The 22,567-nt window shown below is 38.4% G+C and overlaps 1 protein-coding gene across 1 annotated transcript in view; it reads left to right on the forward strand.

Moving 5' to 3' along the window:
* The window catches only part of USH2A (usherin), a 779,248-nt gene that overhangs the window by 575,668 nt on the left and 181,013 nt on the right, over nt 1-22,567 (forward strand). Inside the window, exons 50-54 of the mRNA XM_060022310.1 lie at nt 3,144-3,367; nt 7,977-8,181; nt 13,301-13,498; nt 14,228-14,382; nt 16,998-17,196. Of these exons, the coding sequence (XP_059878293.1) occupies nt 3,144-3,367; nt 7,977-8,181; nt 13,301-13,498; nt 14,228-14,382; nt 16,998-17,196 (981 nt within the window). The remainder of the gene's footprint in view (nt 1-3,143; nt 3,368-7,976; nt 8,182-13,300; nt 13,499-14,227; nt 14,383-16,997; nt 17,197-22,567) is intronic.

Raw genomic sequence — 22,567 nt, forward strand, 5'->3', positions numbered from 1 at the left:
TATTTTTAACTCAAAAGCATGATAATCCTTGGATAATTTTTAGAAAAATGGCACCCTTGTTTTATAGAATTAACAATTTAGAAATTCATCAGGACTGTATGTTTATAAATGCTCTCCTTTCAACCATGGACATTAAGTAAGTGTTAGTAACATATTGGAAGTATTCATAATATTATGAGTCAAAAAATGCTTTCCTTCACTCTTTTCTCAGTTGTATCCAATGCGACGAAAGCTATCCATTGGATATATGCACTATTTGCAAAGACAATATAGGCTGTTTGATCTCAGAAATAAATATCTAATAGTTCAGTACATACTCTACCCCTTTAATAACATCTGCATCTTGTTCAAAGAGAATCTCCACCTTTGTACAAATTTAATGAAGAGCCTCTGGAAGTGTAGATCAATCCATCAATAATACATGACCTGTGTTGTTTTTCTTTGGGCATATTTAAAACTGTGATTTCTGTGTGTCACAGGTCAAAAGTCAAGTGCTCCATGTGATAAATTAGGTAGGGTCAAAAGTTATTGCAATGCAGTTTCAGAAGATTGTCTGTCTCTGAATTTGCAGCTCATTCATGCTGAAGTGATGCACTATGGGAATTACTACCAAGCTCTGCTCGGCAACATCTGCTCTCCCTAAGTGAGTTAGTGCACGTCAGACATCTTTATGTCAGAATATTGCAGTGATGGATGCAGTCTTCAGAAAATGCTGCATAAAAATCTGGTGTGCCGTTCTGGCCATTAAGTGAAATTACTATTTAAATTAATGGCACTGTCACAGTTTATCTGTGCAAAGAATGAACGCTGATTAGGGTATTAAGTAATTAGCAATTTATCACGCTGGAACAAGGTTGATAATAATTAAAGAAGTAATGGTTTACCAAAGAAACTAGAAAGGGAGTCACTTCTTGTTATGTGAGTGAAATCTTGGCTTTAAATTTTAATTCAGTGAAACAAAGATGAAGCTCTTTGTGAAAGAAAGCATCCTTTTTTTCTAGTGTAAAAACAGTTCATTATCAAAATTTTAGTTGACCTGTCAAAAGTCCCTCAGAGCGATCAGATGACTGATTAGGAGTTTGGAATTAGGTCAATGTCTGCATTTTGATTTTATACTTAAAGCATGGTGAAACCATACAGTAATTTGGGAGTAGAGGTGGAGAATGTATTCTGCTCCCTAAAGGGCCAGTGTTCAGATTTTGATTGCTCTTTAAAATAGAAACATGAATTATTTTAAGAAAACTGCTGGAGAAAAAAAAAAAATGACAGCAAAGAATCCAAGGTTGTATTTAAATGTCTGATCAGAAAGCAGCAGGAAAAAAAATGCCCAGACAGTATAAAACTTGAAGCTGTGGATTTTTCTTTTGTGTGTGTGTGTGTGTGTGAGAGAGAGAGAGAGAGAGAGTGTGTGTGTGTGAATTTTACCCATCATAATCAAAAGTCAGACTACAATGATAGCCCTGCTGTGTGTATCTATTTGAAAGAACTTTCCCTGGCAATGTTAATACAACTAAAATTATTAATAAAGCACCAAAGAAAACAATTTACTTTTTTTTTTTTTTTTTTTTTTTTTTGCGGTACACGGGCCTCTCACTGTTGTGGCCTCTCCCGTTGCGGAGCACAGGCCCCGGACGCGCAGGCTCAGCGGCCGTGGCTCACGGGCCCAGCCGCTCCATGGCATGTGGGATCTTCCCGGACCGGGGCACAAACCTGTGTCCCCTGCATCGGCAGGCGGACTCTCAACCACTGCGCCACCAGGGAAGCCCAACAGTTTACTTTTAAACCAATTACTTTGAACCATTATCACCTTTAAACATGATGTCAAAATGCAGTTATGATCAATGTATATCATTAATCATAAATAAAAAAATTTTAATATTGAGAGATATGTTTTTAAAGTGGAAAGATCAGTGAGAGTGTTCTTTGGAGTCATGTGTGGATAAACATCTTTCTTAAGGCATGTGCCAAGTCAGTGTCTACTTTCAAGGATTTTTTTTATAAACTGGAAAGCACTTAAAACTCATTGGTCTATTATTAGGAGTGTCTTTCATAATGTAGGTGTTTGTACAGGACCAGATTGAGCAATTCGGGACCCCAGGGCCCTTTGAAGTTGAGGTTCTTTATGTTATCAGTCAGGACTAATAATAAATAGACAAAATTCTAATTAAAATAAATCATTCATCACATTGCGCTGCTATATAACTGGATATAAATTCTACTATGATAGCCCTGTGACGTGGGATATAGGCATCTTAATTTCTAGCTTAATCTGACTCTAGTACATTGTTTATTTATTCAGCCTTTTATGTCTATATTTCTGCTGTGTCTCTTCTACGGCAAGATCTAAATGATGTGAACACAAGCAGTTAACACTGAATTGGGTGGGAGAAAGGAGGCTGTTTGGTATCTCAGGCACACCTGTCTTTCAGCGAGAAGTGGAGATCAACGATCTTCCCTGCAAGGTCTCTCGGCCACCACCCCAACCTCTTACCCACGTCCAGTGATGGGTCTAGTGCAGCTTGAAGAATGGTGGCCAAATGGTTCACCTGATCTGTGAGTGCACTCAACTGGTTCTGGATACAAATCTATCTCATGACCAAAGAATGGTTACAGTTGCTGCTGGATTCACAAGAATCAAATATCTGTATCTTAGACAAAGGCAGGCAGAAACTTACAAGATGCTTACGCAAAGTCTCCAGTTCTACCTCTCCACTGTCTAGCCTCTTATCCCAGAGTGCTTGGGTGACCTCTTCTCCCTTGTGAATTTCTAAAGATTTCTTCTGAGTTCCTGTGGTTTAACTACCCCTTCTGCAACAAGATGTTATCATCACAAAATGGGCAGGCAGTTCTCATGACAGAAATCAGATCATTTTTTATGGCGCTTAGGAGAAATTTGGCCCCCTGCTGAATGATTTTAGAACACTTCCTCTTGTGTGTTCTTTACCTAATTAGTGTCTGGTGCTCTTGGTCAGAAGGACCCCTCCCTGTACATTTAAATCACCTTGGTAGGGAAATGCTACCTGAGCTCTCATACCCTTTCAGGAACTGCCTGAGTCTGACATTTTTATACCAAACTTTATAGCAGCCTCAGTCTTCTTCTCTTGTTTTATTTCATATTCATATATAACATTTTATTGTTGCAGGGATGTTCTGCTGTGGGCAGGATTATATGAATATGTCAGATACCACATGCTGCTCTGCTTCCAGTGGAGAATCTAAAGCACATGTTAAAAAGAATGACCCAGTGCCAGTAAAATGCTGTGAGACTGAACTTATTCCAAACAGCCAGAAATGCTGTAATGGAGTTGGATATAATCCTTTGAAATATGTTTGCTCTGACAAGATTTCAACTGGAATGATGATGAAGGTAATTGATAGAAAACCTCTTGGGCTGATTTGACAATGGAAAGAGAAATACATTGTTCATAACTATTTTTCTAAAATAGGAATATAAAAACTCCTGTGTGCATTATTCATTTTCACATTACATCCATATTAATACCAAATGAGTTCGCTATGATTGATGTTATTGCAATGAATTCTAAAGGAATTAATAATGATTAGCTGTTCTCAGGAAGCTTTACCAGCACTTCAGATTACTGCAGACAGAAAGTCTGAGCCGGCATGTTGCTGTGGAGGGAGATGAAGGGAAATTCAGCTTCTTTTCTCTAGCCCCCCAACCATAGGCCATTGCTTTCCTTTCATAGAGAACTTACATACAGCAGATTCACTTCACTGTGTTTCTATCATATTCCTTAAGACAGCGCAAGATCAGCAAAAGCCAGCCAACCACAAAAATGAATAGGCCTGTGGGTGCATCATTTATGTTTGTACGTTGAGATGCTCCACATACAGCCATTCCATGTTTGTTAGCATTAAACTTGACCCAGCACTCTAGAAACCTACCAGTTTAAGGAAAGGATTATGGGCGTTTCAAAAACAAACACCCTACTACGTTTGGTAGTAATTTGTCACTAAGAGGTGGCTAAAAATCGGTGCTTTGGTCACAGACAATAGAAGAGCTCTTGCTGAGTGAGGCAACTACACAATCATTGTGTGGACATCATGGTCTGTCGAATGGACCATAAGTCTTGAGATTTTTAAGACCCCAGCAAGCCCTTTGTGGCAAGGAATATTAAGATATGCATAACTGAATCACTTTGCTGTATACCTGAAACTAACACAACATTGTAAATCAACCATATCCAATAAAATTAAAATTAAAAAAAGAAAGGAAAAACAGATTACACATAAAATTGTGGAAGAGAGTAGGTACTTCATGAAGTGAATAACCATACAAAACACCCAACAAAAATAGTAAGGTTTTGTCTACAAAATTTTTTAAGAATCGATCTGATTTGAACACAACTTCAGTCAGTTCTATGAAAGAAATCTATCCGACACTATGTTCCAAAATTTATTCCAGGCCAGTGTTTTCAGAAGTTTTGACTAGGATATTTTTCTTAAATACTTAGGATTTTTGGTCTTAAAGAGCTGGTGATGTTGCAAGAACGTGCCTTTAAAATAACGAGTTAGGAAGCATCTGTATGAAAAAACTCTCCTTAGAGGGGCACTCATATTTGAAGAATGAAGATAGAAAACCTGTTGGTTTCAGAAATGACACCATCACTCACAACTATCTGTTTCATTATTGCCCACCTCACATTGGATTCCCAGGCATCTCATTTTGGTCAAGAAGAGACAGCTTCCACTATTTAAGGAGGATGTTCAGGATATAACCATGATCTTTTAAGTTGGCTTGAATTGGCTCTATGAAGGCCAATTAACAGTTGTATTTAAAATTCATATTTAAATGATTATGATTAGAAGATTTTCTGAATGCTGAATCACGCAGTGTGTTATAGGTAAATTTCAATCCATAGATTCCATTTTGTTTCCTGAAGACCTCTTTCCTGGAGTCTTCCAATTCCTGCTCCAATCTGGACTGGATCACTGTGGGATTTCTGCACAGCTGTCCCAGCCCTTCTTCCCTAAGCTGTCAGTTTGGGAATTCCTTTCACTCCTCCTCTGTGTTGGTCTTTCTGTGTTTGAACCCCAGTTGTCCCTTTTTGCCACCTTCTTTTGAAAAATTATCTCCCTTGATACAGGTGCATGAAAGGTAAATGTTTTGAGAGCTTGAAGTCTGAAATTATTGTAATTCTATTTCCCATTGGATTGATAGCTTAGCTAGGTATACAATTCAAGGTCAAAAAATATTTCTACACAGGATTTTGAAGGCATTTCTGCATTTTTAAATTTTCATTGCTATTCTGAGTCCTGTTTCTTTGTAGGTAACCATGTTGTTTTTCCCATGACAGTTTTTAAGACATTCTCTTTATTCTGCTTTTCTAAAGTTTCATGGCAATGTGCCTCTATATAGATGTTATTATCATCATTATTATTAATATTCATAATGATATACTTTTTGTGGACTTTTGCAGGGTGGGGTCTATGGCCTTCACTTCCAGGGACTGTTATTTTATTATGTCTTTGATAATTTGCCCCTTCTTTTGTCTGTTTTCACTGATCACTTTGGTGTTGGACTTCCTAAACTGATGTTTTAATTTTTTCTTCTTCTTTCTTGCCTATTGATTAACTCCTCATCTTTTTCAATGTGATGAGATATTGCCTTAACTATATCTTTCCACCCTTCTATTGATTTGTTGTGGGGGTGTTTTTAGCTATCATATGATTTTTTAGTTTTTAAGTGCGCTTTCTTGTTTGCTGATTATTACTTATATCATCCTACTCTTGTTTCATTCATGGAATGTCATTTTTTTAATCATTCTGGAAATATTAATTCCATTGTTGCTTTTTTGAATTGTTTGCTTTATTCTTTGAAATGTCTCATTTGTTTGGTACTATTTTTGCCTGTAAAATTTTAGTTTTTTTAATTTATTTTATTGAAGTATAGTTGATCTACAATGTTGCATTAATTTCTACTGTACAGCAAAGTGATCCAGTTATATATATATATATATATATATATATATATATATATATATATATTCTTTTACATATTCTTTTCCATTATGGCTTAAGATTGGTACTATTTTAATACTCAAAGAAGTATCCTTAATACTCCATCCTACATCGGGATGGCATACATGCCTGGCTGCCATATGGAGTATCCAGTAGCAGAGAGGGCTGGGGTTCTCACTATGCAATATGCAGAATTGCGTTTAGCTTTCCCACTCTGGCTCCTGGCTTATATCTTCCAGTGGACCCTCTCTTTTTTTTTTTTTTTTTTTAGTTTCACTAATTATTTTCTACGTTTTTCTCATTTTTCTAATCCTTGGCCAAATGCAGCTCTAACAGCACACATACTGCTCACGTTCTAAGCTATGATGTCTTCCCCAGAGTGGTGAGCTCAGGAACACTTGGCTTGCTTTGACAGTTATCCCAGGGCAGAGTCTGCAGAATATTTAGCCATAGCACAACAGACCTCACCAGCTTCCCAAAGCCCAGTACGTATTTCTTTGCCATGGCCTGCTTAACCCTAAGCCAATGCCACATACATTAGGGTTTTGTTATTGTTGTTAAGACAACACCCAACTTCAAAGTACTAATTTGTGTTTTTGCCAGAATACACTGGACTATGCTGAGGTGAAAACAGACATATTCATGTATGGAATGGGTCAACAGAATGAATTTTTTTAAACCTTTCTTGTGACAGTCCAGTGTGAGACTGGCAGATCTCCTCCATGCAACATCTCAGGAACCCAAGTCGCTTCCATCTTGTGGGGCTTCACAGTGGAAAAAGGGAGAGAGTGGATGATTGCACATGTATGCGTCTTCCCTGGATGCAGAAGGCATCTCTCCTGTACACAGTCACACAGACATTTCTAGTCACATGGCTCTTCTTATTGTAGCTGGACTTGAAAATCTAGCGTTCCAGGGGAGAAAAGGCAAAAATGGGTACTCCTGGGCACATAGTCTTGTCTCTGCCACATCCGTCCACTTCCCAGCTTCCAAAAACGTGTGTTACTTCCCTTCCTGTTTCGTTGGACTTTCCATATTCCTTTATTTTCATTTGGTTGGGCTTTAAGAGGAAATGACGATAAATGCACATGTTCGATCCACCATACTTAAATGGAAATCCAACTATATTTTTCTGAAGCAGCTTTACTTTGATCATCGTTGGGAAAATAATTTAACTTATTTTAGGTAAAGAGACAGATTGAATGTAGATCACTTATAAATAACAAAAATGATTTAAAATAAGTTATGCTACCTATATAAAGGGAAGATGAAGTAGAGCTTTGCCTTATAAGAATATTGCCTTATTTATATCTCCTGTAATTTGGGAAGATGAAGTATTTCATTTTCTGAGATTAGAGCCTACTAGTATTTATCAATAGCTATAAAATGTCCAGAGATTCACCAGAGAAAAAGTTTATAAATATAAATAATAATGATTATAATGACAGTTCATGAAATATTTAAATTTTCTAAAACTTGGGTGCAGAATACTTCTTATTAGTCCAAATTTCCCAAGAGCACAAGTGCAGATTCTCAAATTTCACATTCTTTATTTTGTCTAAAACTCCATTAGGAAAGTGTCAGAGTAACAATAATAAAATAATGACTCTTGTTATTATTTATAGCATATCTGCTAAGTGTAAGGCATTTACGTTATCTCATTTGAGTCATTCAAACAAACCCGCATAGTAAATTGAATTTCCATTCTTTCACGGAAGAAGCTGAGGCTTTGAGCGGATAAGAGACTCGTTCAAGGTCACAACACCAACAAGTTGCAAAACTGGATTTTGAATCCAGATCTGTGTCATTTCAAAGTAACTGCTCTTTCTAGTATACACACTGCCCTCATTTCCTTTTATGAATTTTGAGGTGTTCATTCATGAACTCAGCACAGGAAAATTTCATTTGAGAGTCGTAAAAACCTATGCCACACGTGTCTAAATGAGCGCTTTCAATTCCCTTCCCCCCCGCCCCACCTCTACCGCTTGACTTAGGAAACCAAAGTCTGCGGGACCGTCTGCCCGGCGTCTATGGAAGCCACAGCGCACTGCGGCAGGTGTGACTTCAACTTTACCAGTCACGTTTGTACTGTGATGAGAGGATCTCACAATTCCATCGGGAAGGAATCAGTCGAAGAAATGTGCTCATCTGCTGAAGAGCCTGTTCATATGGGAAGTGTAAACACACTCTCCTTCACAGGTAACAGAAAGGGAGCCACCTGCCCGCGGCTTAGAAGGGGGAGTGAAAAGCTGCTGAAAACGCAGATTTATTTCACTCTGACCTCAACTCCCTCCTTCACCTCATATCAATTAATTCCATCATACTTATGAGCCAGAGAGTTACCAGACAGTTAGAGGCACAATCTGGATCTGGTCAAAGTTCGTAGTTTAAAGTTTTTCAGAGTCGAACTTTAAACAAGGATGTACTCTATTTTATTTATTTATTTATTTTTTGTGGTACGTGGGCCTCTCACTGCTGTGGCCTCTCCCGTTGCGCAGGCTCAGCAGCCATGGCTCACGGGCCCAGCTGCTCTGCGGCATGTGGGATCTTCCCAGACCGGGGCACGAACCCGTGTCCCCTGCATCGGCAGGCGGACTCTCAACCACTGCGCCACCAGGGAAGCCAAGGATGTACTCTATTTTAAAGTGAGCCTGTAGAGAATGAAGAACAGAGAAATGAATTAGTTATGTGACCTTTAATGGTATATCCAGTTAATTTGCAATGAGCCTACTTTTCTTTCTCAAAAGTTGGAATGCAGGCTTTCAATAAGTGTCATGAATGAATGTTGTTATTCTTCCAAGCAGAAAAGAGGTAGAAACCTGTCTGGTCACTAAGACCCGGCAGCATCATTCCAAGGAGGAGACAGACTGCGCAGTGAAGTCAGTATCACTTTCCTGATCTTGGGTCTGGGGCCAGAGACTGTGCTCTCCTGCAGCCTGGTGTTTCCCCAAGATGGCCATCATCTTGGGAACAAGAACCTTCATGGTTATTGAAAATAGTCATTTCCAAGCCCCATCTTAGTCCCTACTGCATTAGTCCAAAATAGTGATTCTTAGGCTTGGCTAAGTCAGGTGAAAGACGCTGTAAATTTTAGGATCATCTCCAAAATAGTTCTGCCAGCTATTAATTTTTATTATTCATCCACTTACTTAAGTCCCTGCTTAAGTTTCTGTTTTTTGAAAAATTAGACATGCGTGTGTAACTGTGTGTGTACACACACCTATTGTTTACAGTCAAATGGAATACATTTAAGTGACATAATTCAAGCCAGCTGAGGTCAAATAAACAATAAAACCACTGTATTCCATCATGACTCATCACTCTGCCTTACCCAGCCAATGGGGGGTGATAATGACAAACCTTGAGAAGGAAAACAGTAAAGCAGGATACTGGGATGAGAGGGAGTAGTTAGGAAGGGAAGGAAGGAATAGAGATAAAGTTTACTGAGTATTACTTAGTTCCAGTGCTGTGCTAGACAGTTTTTTTTTTTTAAGTACAGTTGATTTACAATGTTGTGTTAATTTCTGCTTACAGAAAAGTGATTCAGTTATACATCCATACGTTCATGTTTTACTATTCTTTTCCATTATGGTTTATCACAGGCGATTGGATATAGTTCCCTGTGCTATGCAGTAGGACCTTGTTGTTTATCCATCCTATACATAATGGTTTCAATCTGCTAACCAAACTCCCAGTCCCTCCCTCTGCCACTCCCCCTTTGTGCTAAACATTTTTAAACCTTATCTTAATTTCCCCATAAAGCAATCAGATAAGTATGATCATTTCACAGATGAGGAAACTGAAGGTCAGATCTGTAAAAGCAACTTGTTGTGGTAATAGTCAGGTTCAAATCATGTCACCTTTAGGAGCTGCGGATGTAGTGGACTCCACATGGTATAGGGCTCCTTTCGGAGGGCTCCAAACCTCCCTCAAGCAGTTCCTTCCACCTGCAATGTTCTTCTTAACCATCACACTCAAGGCCAAGGTCAGAATTCACGTTCTCAGTTTAGGCTTCCCGAGGCCAGCCCCCTCTCTCCTCTGTGCTCCTGTGACACATGGCCATGCCAGTCACCACTTCTACCACGTATGTGTCATAGGCATCTGGACACTTGTCTCGTCTCTCCTACCAGATTGAAGTATCCACGTGAATAGAACATCCCTGTTTAATTTTACCTTATTTTTAGATTTAGCACACTGTAAGCAAACAAAAAAATATTTATTGGAATGCCTTTAGGTAGGAAAAGCCTCAGATAGAAAACAATTGGACCACTAATCTCTTTCCACTCCCAGTTATAGATTTAAGTCATGAACCCTCATTTAAAAATTACTTGGGGGCTTCCCTGGTGGCGCAGTGGTTGAGAGTCCACCTGCCGATGCAGGGGACGTGGGTTCGTGCCCCAGTCCGGGAAGATCCCACATGCCGCGGAGTGGCTGGGCCCGTGAGCCATGGCCGCTGGGCCTTACGTCTGGAGCCTGTGCTCCGCAACGGGAGAGGCCACAACGGTGAGAGGCCCGCGTACCGCAAAACAAAACAAAACAAAAATATTAAAAAAAAAAACAACCCCAAAATTACTTGGTTTTCTTCTAAGACAGGTCTCTGCTTTTATCTGCCCTTGGTAATCAAGGTCCAGATTTTGAAGGGTTTTTAAGACATATTTGCAGTAGACCTCTCCAGAAGAGAATAGCTGTTTCCACCCACTGATATAATGTTGCAGGGGCTTTTAACATCCATATTTCAGATCGGTTTGCCTACCACAAAACACTATAAATTGAATATGAAAAATAACAAAATTTTACTTTTCATGAAAAAAAATTAAGCACTCAAATGATGCTCAAACAAATTCCACTGAGACCAATTTAGAAGAAAAGTCAACCATTTTTAAAATTGACAATTAAAAGCTACAACCACCAGTGCTGACCAAAATTCATTTGTTCTTACAATCATTTATTTATCAAAAATATTTATTAAATCCTTACTAATAACCAGTCAGTACATGAGGACCAATAACTTGAAAACTAGTAGGAAATTCCATCAGGATTTGAAGCTAATATGAAGAGATAGGGAAATTAATACATAATTACCTCTAATATGAGAAACGATGTGCAGGTAAGTTCTATGATAGAGGTAAGCATAGGATGCTTTGGAAGACTATTGCAAGGACACCTAACCCAGACTGGAAAGACTTCAAGAAGGATACTGTGCCCAAAGAAAGAACGGAAGGGCAAGTTAGAGCCTATCAGTTTAAAGGGAGGTCGGCCAGGCAGAGAGAGCAACACATGCAAATTGTGGAGCCTGTGCTCCGCAACGGGAGAGGCCACAACAGTGAGAGGCCTGCGTACCACAAAAAACAAAAACAAGTAAATATTGAGCAAACATACCACCCCAAAACTCAACACCCTCATTTATCAGAATATTAGCCCCATGTAACATGTAAAATGATTTTGAGATAACAAGTTAAAAATAAAAGAAGAAGAATAGTTGGAAATTCTGGCAAAGAAAAAAAGAGCTCTGAGAAATGAGAGGGATGATTGAAGAAGGGTAAAATTTCAACAAGTGATTCCTTATGTTAAAGCAAAAAGAATGCTTTTATGGGCTGGGAACAACTTTGAAAGACCAGGCCTCACAGGAAAATAGAGAAGTAAAGCTAAGACTTGAGAGAGTCAAAAAGGAGAAGAATGAAATACAGTGGAGGAAAGGACAGGAATAAAATGTGGACAGTTGCCACAGCTGAAATTAGAAATGGCAACATGGGCTTGAAGGCTACACAATAACAGTTATTCGCAGTGAATAGTTTAATCTGCTATAGCAAGAGGTTCAAAAATATAGTTACCATCTGTGGGTGAGTGGACGGACGGTCTGGGCAGCTCAGCCTCACAAGGTCATTCAGGATCTGGTTTCCTCATCATGCTTCCAAGTGGTACAGCCTGAGTTGTCCCAACACCTTAGTTCCAGCCCATCAGAAGGGGTAAGAGTGCTAACAGAAGGCAAGTGATTTCCTCTTCAGAAAGTCATGCACAAATTACCCACGTCACTTCCACACTCCTTCCGTTGTTGAGACCAGTCGTGTGACTGCACCAGACTGCAAAGAAAACTGGGAAATGTAGACTCTGGCCAAGAGGTCTCTGACCAGGAAAGAAGGGGGATCTGGGGACCCACTGGTGGTCATCACAGGTACAAAGCAGCAAATACCCTCTTACTGGAAAAAATGAAGACAGAAATACATTTGTATAGCAATTTACATTTTATGAAGTTCTGCAGCATAACTTACTGCATTTTATTTTCATACTAACTCTATAAAAGAGGCAGGGCAGGCTTTATTGTAAGGAGATGCATGTAAGGAGAATGTGGTCAAATAACCCAAGTGGATGGAATGAGAATTAATGCTGCATCCAATGGAGATAGAGCAGGTGGCCGGGAAGTCAAGGAGGACCTCTTCTGATCCCCCTGTCTGATTATCATCCAGAAACTGCCACACAAAAATACAGATGTAGATCTTCGAAATTCACAGAATTAAATAAGTGGAAAGCAGATTTAAATTATTAAACTTTCAAGGAATGTTTTGGTAAATTTGTAGTATTTGTACTTCCGAAGTTATTAAAGCTCAAATCTGAACTAAGATGTTTGGGACACCGTTGAATTACGTGGATGATTATCTAATAAAAGTTTTGCCAGGCCAAAAATCTCAGCAGGTTGGTTTTGTTGTTTTAATTAGATTGGTTGTTTTGGGGTTTGGTTTCAGTTCTGGTTTGGTAGAAGATGAAGGAAGTATATAGAGTACACTATACATGGTACATATAGTAGAGTGTGAATTCATTTTTATTCATTAAAATTGTACTATGATAAGCTAAGTTACAAGTCCTGTATCTCATAACAACTACATTATAATTCATGTAATAATTTAAGTCATATTGACAATGTAATAATTGGTAAAATTTATAATAATAAAACTATAAAAGAATCTTGCCAAACCTGCCTCATACAGAAGTAAAGAGGTCATGAACTTGGGAAGCATTAACATCTAATGTACATTAGTCTAGCACTTTTACTTTTCAATCATTTCTTTAATGTATCCATATTTCTCTATTCAAATAGGTGAATTCTGTTCTGTGCAGTTTCATATCTCCGCAGCTAATAAGCACTTGTAATATTTTTTATGACTCAGAAAGTAAAGATCTTACAGCTTTATTTACATACAATAGGATTAGTGCATTGAGCATTTATTTTTAAATGTTTAAGGTTTTGATATTTATTTTCGATATGATGGTAAGAAAATAAAAATTTTTAAAAACCCCGCTGTCCGATTCTCTGTCTTTCCAGATGTGAACCTGGAGCCCTACATGACATACGAGTATAGGATTTCTGCGTGGAATAGCTATGGGCGAGGATTCAGCAAGGCTGTTAGGGCCACAACAAAAGAAGATGTGCCTGAGGGAGTGAGCCCCCCCAGGTGGACCAAAATGGATCATCTTGATGATGTAATAGTCCTCAACTGGAAGAAGCCTATACAATCAAATGGTATTAAGCTATTTTTAAAATTCAAATAACATAATCCCGTAAATCCATAAGGAAATTGAAATTAGTGTAGTCTACGTTTAATTGGCATGCATCTAACCACTAAAAAGTATTTGCTGGTAAAGGAAACTTCAGGTATGTGTCAACCAATCATTCACTTTGTGAAATAGCCCTCACAAATTTTTAGCCAAAAATTATTTTCCTTGAATCCCAGCATATGCCTGAGCTGCTTTCAAATAAGCAAAGCATATTATGGGAAGGCAGAATAGTTTTGAAAGTAAATGTTTGATAGGGGAAAGAAACAACTGACTGATTATTTATGTCAAGAATCCATCTCCTCCATAAGAGTGAGTGTAATTAAGAACTGCTTGAACATAGCAAAATAATAGCAATTTAAAATTCAATAATGCAGGCTTCTCTGGTGGCGCAGTGGTTGAGCATCTGCCTGCCGATGCAGGGGACACAGGTTTGTGCCCCGGTCCAGGAAGATCCCACATGCCGTGGAGCGGCTGGGCCCGTGTGCCATGGCCGCTGAGCTTGCGCGTCCGGAGCCTGTGCTCCGCAACGGGAGAGGCCACAACAGTGAGAGGCCTGCGTACCGCAAAAAAAAAAAAAAAAAATTAAATAATGCTATATTATCCCATTTCTTCAGAACTCTAAGCCATCTGATTTGTTTGAAAACAGTTAAAAGAGTCTGACACTCAAATTCAGGCCTTCCTCTGCCTCTTTTAGGTCCTATTATTTACTACATTCTTCTCCGAGATGGAATTGAACGTTTTCGAGGAACATCGTTGAGCTTCTCTGATACGAAAGGAATTCAACCTTTTATGGAATATTCATACCAGCTGAAAGCTTGCACGGTTGCTGGCTGTGCCACCAGCAGCAAGGTAGGAGGAGTTTGTCTAAACTCTGGACAGAATCATCCAATGTTAAGACTATATGAAGGTCCAGGTTGTAATGCCAAAAAAGTAGGCCATCCATATGGTGTCTCAACTGAGTACCAACACTTCCTCCTGAAAGGAGAGATCACCACAAGAAAAATTTATTCAAATATCAATGTTTCATTCATCAAAAGAAAAAACTTGAACCAGTATAATCCCCTTAATCCGCTTTTCCTCCACCAACTCTTTTTAGATGGTCTTCTATAAATCCATAATAGTTCCCAAGCCATTTCTCAGTTTAAAAGCTTAGAAATTCTATTTAAATATCATTTCAGCAAAAATTGCCTGCTCTTCAAGAACAGAGAAAAGGACAAAGGAGCCTGACGTAGAAAATAAAATAGTTCCAAGGCTTCTGCAACAGCCTTGACAAGAAATAATGAAGATCTGAATTCATGCAGCAGGGGTCAGATGAAGAGTATCTGAAAGATACAACAGATACCAGGGCACAAAAACTACAGGACTCAGTAGTCAGCTATATGTAGGGGAGTAAAAGGAAAGTATTATGGGTATTTTCAGCATATCTGGCTTGACCAGTTTGTCGGTCATGGTGGCATTCTGCAAGCAAATCAAAAAACAACAGAGGAATATATATATATATATATATATATATATATATATATATATATATATATATATATATATATATAATGGAATATTACTCAGCCATAAAAAAGAATTAAATAATGCCATTTGCAGCAACACAGATGGACCTAGAGATTATCATACTAAGTGAAGTAAGCCAGACAGAGAAAGACAAATATCATATGATATCACTTTATGTGGAATCTAAAACAAAAAAGAATACAAAGGAACTTATTTACAAAACAGAAATGGGCTCACAGACATAGAAAACAAATTTATGGTTACCAAAGGGGAAAGTGGGGAGGAGGGATAAAATAGGAGTTTGGGATTAACATATACACATGACTATATAGTAAAATAGATAAACAACAAGAACCTACTGTATAGCACAGGGAACTGTGCTCAGTATCTTATAATAATCTATAAGGTAAAAGAATCTGGAAAATTATATATATATATGTATGTATAACTGAATCATATTGCTGTATGCCTGAAACTAACACAAGATTGTAGATCAACTATACTTCAATTTAAAAAAAAAAAGGAGGAAAAGTTAAAAGTAAAGAATAAGATTAACATTTTTAAAGCTTTTAAAAATATATTCAAGGGGCTTCCCTGGTGGTGCAGTGGTTGAGAGTCCGCCTGCCTATGCAGGGGACACGGGTTTGTGCCCCGGTCCAGGAAGATCCCACATGCCACAAAAAAAAAAAAAAAAAAGAAAAAAAGAAAAAAATATATATATATATATTCAAGAGGAGGAGCAGATAGCAGAATTGCGGAAGAAAATATTATTTGGCACTTTAAGTGAAAATGTCTAGTCAGAAGCTGGAATAAGAAGTGACTGAAATTTTCTGGAAAGATCTGTGAGGGAAGTTGAAGCAGGGAGTTTGAGTGTGGTCATGTAAGGAGAATAGAGAGAGAGGCAAAAACCAAAGACCACAGATGACCAGCCCCCTTGGGGATGCTACTAAGCGAAAAATGGAAGAAACAATCAAACAAGTTAGGAGGAAAATAAGGAAAGAGCCATTTCACAGATGCCAAGCTAGTCAGAGGAGACCCAGTTTTCATATGGTTTAAACTTGAGAAGCGCAGCATCTTCACACACTGTGCAAGAAGCATCCAAGTAAAACGTTCAATCACACACATCAGCCGCAGCTCATGTGAGCTGCTTTTTATTCAACAGACCCCAGAAGCATCTCTGAGTGCCCCACCCACTAAACAGAAGGCAGCTGATTGGCCCAATCAAAAGTTAGGGTCCGAACGGTCCTAGAGCCATTCCGTGCTTTCTGCATAGCAGAATTCCTGCCTACCAGATGCCAGAACAGTTGGTGAAAAAGTGAAATCAGACTTCATTCTGTGAGAAAACAAAGGCAGCCAATTTTCTCCCCAAAATATATTTTGACAATATTGAGTAAATCACTGGTTGATTCTTTTTTTCTTCTCACTTGGTTCTCTTTCTAGAACATTGGTGCAGACACTGTACAGTCATCCTGGGTGTCATAGGAAGAGTACAGAAAAGGCTGCCCGTTTATACTGTTCAAAGTGTATTATATGCAAGCAAGTTCAGATGTGGGTTTTGCTCCAAATTTACTGGTGCTTAAAATGTACAAAATCAGGCTGTTAAAATGCAAAGACACCGATGGGCCATATGGAAGTTATCAAGAGTTCTCTAGTAAGACAGTCTGCCAGCCAGCTTTTACTTGTTTAAACTGAGAGCTGCAGTCTGCCATCAAAATTGTTGTTGAACCCGTGGTGATAAATGGTAGTCAAAGACTTATAGGATATATTCAAGGTCAGATTTCATTGTTTGAATAGGATGCGAGAGAAAGAATTTTAAAAAAGAGGGAGTGCTTCACCAAGCCCTGCTAATGATATGCCAGGCCAGACAACAACATTTTAAACCAAAAGTGACATTCTCATTGATCAGAATACCTAGTGTACTATTCCAAGAAATTGCTGTTTAATTCCTGTGTTTTCAGGTCGTTGCAGCTACAACCCAAGGAGTTCCGCAGAGCATCCCTCCGCCAAGAATCGTGGCCCCCGGTGCGGAGACTCTGCATGTGAGCTGGGATGTCCCTCCTAAGCCAAACGGCGTCATTAAAGAGTACCAGCTCTGGCAGGTTGGGAAAGGTCTCATCTACACTGACACCACTGACAGGAGGCAGCATACGGTCACAGGTGAAAAAAAAAAAAAAGAGGAAAATGTACCGGAAGAGTCTGTCATTGTGGTTAGGGGGCCAAAGCCTCCCAGGGGTGTGCGTTTGATATATGAGGTCACTTCAAAAGGACGTGTTCTCTTGACATATGGTCAGGTCCCACTTATCCATGCTAATAGAAGAGCCCACACTGGCAGCAATAAGCCACAACAGCAGATAACTTCAGAAATAATTTATAGTTGGCTTTGATATGCATTATGTGTAGGGTTTTTGCATCAGTATTAAGTTCTTTTTCAGACAAACAGTAAGATGCATTTTCATTCCCCAAGGATATACTCATAGATAATGGTGCTAGGATAGCCAAGAATGTACTGGAAGGCAGTAGAAAAATCAGCCAGAGGCTAACAGTTGTCTGCTGCGTGGGTAATTAATACACAGAATAGTTGATAGTTGACTGGTTATGACAATTTGTTGTTATTATTAGTAACATTAATTAATAGTAATTGTATTAGTTTTGTTGCTTATTATAACATTAGGTATTATAATTAGCTTTAATACTATAATAATAGTACAGTATAATAGTATAGTGTCAGATAATTACTAGCGATGATTATAATAATAATTAACATGTTTTAGTCTGAATGTCATTTCTGAAGGGAAACATCTTCTGACTCACCAAGTCTAGATCAGCTTTCCTGATACACCATCACATCACCTTTCACTGCCTGATAGTGTTTGCTTTCTATTTGTCTCTTTATGTCCCCCTCCACTGGAACGTAAGCTCCAGAATCGCAGAGACCGTCTCTACCTCGTTCAATGCTGTATCTTTAGCACCTAGAACAATCCATGACATTTCAGTGAGTGCTAAATAAATGAGGAATAAGTGAATTTAATATGTATCAAATACTATCCTAAGCCCTTGACATTTACGATCTAATTTGATCCACATCACAAACCTATGGGGCAGAGAGAATTATTACCCCAATTTTACAGAAAAGAATATTTCAAGAGATTTAGTAACTTAGCTCATTATTTAGATCTACTGAATCATTCCAAGCAGTGGTGTAAGTTTAGATCCTGAGAACACAGAGAAGAGTTTACAAACTTTTACTTTTTCCCTATTGCCAGGAGCCTCTCTCCAAGGCCTCCTGAGTGAATGCCTTCCTTCCATTAGACCCTGTGCTTTGCAGGGAGCAGTGATACCAGAGATAACGAAACTCACATAGAAGTGCAGAAAGGCCTGGAAAAGCATGCCTGATTTTTCCTTAGAGGAGGCCCCGGCCTTGCTACACAGGTGGAAAAATAAATTCCACAGTTCCCTGACACACAAGCAAGTACTCATGGACAGATGTCCACTGTTTTCCAAAAGTGTCATGAGCCTACAGAAGGTGCTTAATAAATATTTGCGGACCAGCACATTGTGATCGTGATCTGAAGATCCCGAGCTAACCCAAGGATAATGGGGATGGAGAAAGCCCTCATCCATTTACATGATCAGATTTGTTCCTTAGATCCTAGTTCACTAAAGATGAAAATCATCACAAGCCATTGAAATGATGTTATTTTCCATAAAAAAAAACTTAGCATGTATACAGTGCTTTATAATTTTAACAAACCATTTGCATTTTGACTCCTGTGATTCTCATCACTTCCCTATAAAATGAGGGATGTTTTTAATATCCACATTTGAAAGATGAAGGTGATAACTGGCCTACTCGGGGTCCCCAAGGCATTCACTGCCTCCATCTATAAGGAAATCAGAATACCATTTAATTACAAAAAAAAAATATATGTAGCCTGCTTGCTGTGTTCTAGATAGTATATTAAGTGCTCCAGAATAAGATTGTTGCTCTTAAGAAGCTCCCAGTACTACTGACAAGTTAAGGAATAGCTTGTGTAATGATACACCAACAGAACTCCGTACAGAATGGAGTGGGAGAAATCAAAAGAATGACTGAGGATGGCCATGGAATGTTAATTACAGAGTTTTGAAAGCCAAGTTAAGGCCCATTAAGACTTTGTAGCAGTAAAGGTTTCACAATAAACTGGGATACAAGGATAAAGAATTCTCTTCTTACAGAATCCGTCTACTCAACCAGCAAGGGCTTTGGACTATCGCCAGCTGTACTGGTTTGCATTTTTTAGAAAACCAGAATTTACGTGCCGACGTACCAAATTCAATTGTGAGGTTCAAACCAACAGGATTGATAGCCTCCTTAATTATAAAAGTATTGCAAAGCTTTTTCTTTAAATACCTTCACTCTACCAGCTCTTCCTTTCATTATCATTTTTAATGGATATTTTCATGTCAGAGGATTTTATATGCATAACGTAATGGCAGAATTCCTCTTTTATTAGGATAAACATTTTAAAGTTTTTCTACCTAATTTTATTTTTTGTAAGATTATAAAGTGAAAAAATAATCTGTTAGAATTCATTTTAAACAGATTTAGAGAGTACTTCACTTGAGCACTGCAGCCCTAAAGAGCGATTTCTTTGTTAAATGAGGAAATAAACCTTCATTCAACAAAACCTTACCAAGTACAGTATCCTAATATGCAGTTCCTATGGGACAGGAATGGTGCCTGGCATTAGAGGATCTAAAACCCAAGCTCTGTGTAGTGTTCACACATTTTATCTGCCAGGGAAAGTTCAGTTCCATGGTTAGCTGACTGATCAAATTCAGTAGGGAAGTATTTTATGATGAGAATGACTATTTTATTGAGTTCATGGAATTAACTAAAATAATCAAATTTATTTCACATTCCATCTCAAACATTTGATCCAAGAGCTGCCTGAACCCTCTGGAGATAAAGGTTTTGCTTTTCTCATCATTTCCCAAACCTTGGCATTCCCTAAGTTACAGTCGAATACTGATGAAGCCATAGCTCTAGTCATCCAGGAGCCTGAGAATCTAGGTCCTTACAAATGACAGAAGGGAGAGTGGGCACCTAGCATCAGCCGCATTGTCTCCATGCTTATTTTTAATTACCTCAAAGCTTTAGAAACATGATCCCGTAAATGCTTTGTGGGAATAGTGGCAAATGCACTCATCATGTGAAATCCATAAATTGCTTATAATCCTCTCAAGATGTTAAAAAAAAAAAAAGCATTAAGTAATTGAAGACAGGAAGTCCTCAGTTAATTATTTAGAGGTGTTATCAATGCTCTAAGTAAACTGAAGCGTTTTCTGCTATCTCACGGAGCCCAATACCATGGGGACCAAGGGGTAGCAGCCATCATCTTCTCATATTCGCTAATGCAAACAGCGCGTGGCAGCTTGTCAATAAAAGACCTTTTCATATCATTTATTACTAAACATGCCCACGGTCCTGCACAGAGCAATCAGGATGTCAGTGACGGCATTGTTTTACTTGGGTTGCCACGTATGAAACGTGGGCCTCCTAATGTAGCCATCGGGATAGAGGAAAGGAGGAAAGGATTAATGAAATAATTGGGGCCACCGAGAACAAAATGAATTAATCATGTCGTCTTTAGCAGCAGACATGATAAGAGCTTATGTGTCTCTTAACTCTGGGGGAAATGTTTTCCAAATAATTCATTAAAAGTTGCTTATCGTTTCATTGCACTTAAAGGGGAAGAGTCACCAGCATTAAGTCAACAAGGAGAGAATACTTTGTCTTCCTTTCCCATCCTGTTAGAAGCTCATGAACACCTCCTGTGATAAAATAGCATAAATCCTAACAAGGCTAGTTGTAGCAGAAAACGTACTGTTATTGCACTAAAACAGATATACTACATACCACTTTTGAAAAAAATGAGGGCATAGTTTGACCATCAATATCCCAAAATGTGGACATTTTTACATGAGGATTTTACATTTAAATAACTCTACCATATGCTCCCATCGTGTGCTACACTTGGCTCTCATGGTATTTATGATACTTTATTGAATATCCTTTCTCTTTGTCTCTGTTCCTCAACCAGGAGTTAAAGCTCTTTAAGGACAGAGGCAACAGCTTCCCGTTTGCCATTGTGTCACCTGTACTGTGATCTATCACAGAACCTAGCATATATTAAGTTTTTGAAAATCTTTGTTGAATGAATAAATGTTGACTAGTAAACTAGTATCTGAGTGACTAGATTACACGTTGGTTGGATATAAAAATCACATTGTCAAACACAGCTAAATCTCAGCCAGGATGGGTGACAATTTGTGGGAACCAGTGCAAAATGAAAGCATGGGGTTCCTTGTTCAAAAATTATTAAGAATTTCAAGACGATAAGAATAGATTCAAGCACAGGACTCTTCTAAGCATGGGAGCTGGGGTGACTCAGCTTAGAGCATAGCTTGTGTGACCATGAAGCCAGCCCTGGTCTCTGGCAATCTGGATTTATTGGCAGTATAATTCTTTTTTTAATTTAATTTTTATTTTATATTAAAGTATAGTTGATTTACAATGCTGTGTTCATTTCAGGTGTACAGCAAAGTGATTCAGTTATACATATACATATATGCATTCTTTTTTCAGATTCTTTTCCCTTACAGGTTATTACAGAATACTGAGTAGAGTTCCCTGTGCTCTACAGTAGGTCCTTGTTGATTATTTATTTTATATATAGTAGTGTGTATCTTTAACTGAAACAGATGGGATGAAAACTGGGATGGCCCTCGTGTCCTCAGAACAGCTTTGGGAGCTTCTGTTGTCATGTGTGATGCTCTAGGCTGCATTTCCCCTACTACCACCTGACCACTGACCGCCAAGCATCAGACCTGTGAAAGTAGATGGGAGAATTCATTTTATTTTCATTTTTCAAATTCCGAGGAAAACCTTGAGCCTAAATACTTGCAAAAATAATAGCACAACATCAACCACTATTTCTCCCTTTCTTTTACCTTTCTTACATATATAATATTATAGGCAAAGAATAATAAGCAACAGCTGCCCAGACACCAATATTTAAAGGAAAAAAAATTCCCCCGGAATCCCAGATATTTCAAGGTACTTTGCCTGGGCAATCACTACTTCTGTTTAGTCATGACAGTTCTAGCCAACTCCCTTCCTCGGAGATGTATGTTCTTGTTGTGGATCATTTGAGCATCAGACTTTGCTGCCACCTGATGCCACATTCGGTTTCTAGAGCAGAAAATTCTGCTTGAAAATGTAGGGTAAAAGAGGTTTCAGTCTAGTACGACACCAGACTCCAGGGAAGAAAAATATTTATCAAAATAGTGTTACAAAAATCAAAAGCACAAGGGTCTTTCCTTGGATTACCTTAATAATAGTCTTAATGTTAATATATTTGGAAAGAGAGTCTGCCAAAGAAGTAACTCGTTAAGGAAGTAATTCTTGGGATGAATCTGATCACTATTATATTGGGAAGAGGAACCAAATCTTTGGTCTAGAATTTCACACCAAATACAGAATTAA

This window comes from Delphinus delphis, chromosome 1, assembly GCF_949987515.2.
Source record: "Delphinus delphis chromosome 1, mDelDel1.2, whole genome shotgun sequence".
In the NCBI taxonomy this organism is placed as follows: Eukaryota; Metazoa; Chordata; class Mammalia; order Artiodactyla; family Delphinidae; genus Delphinus; species Delphinus delphis.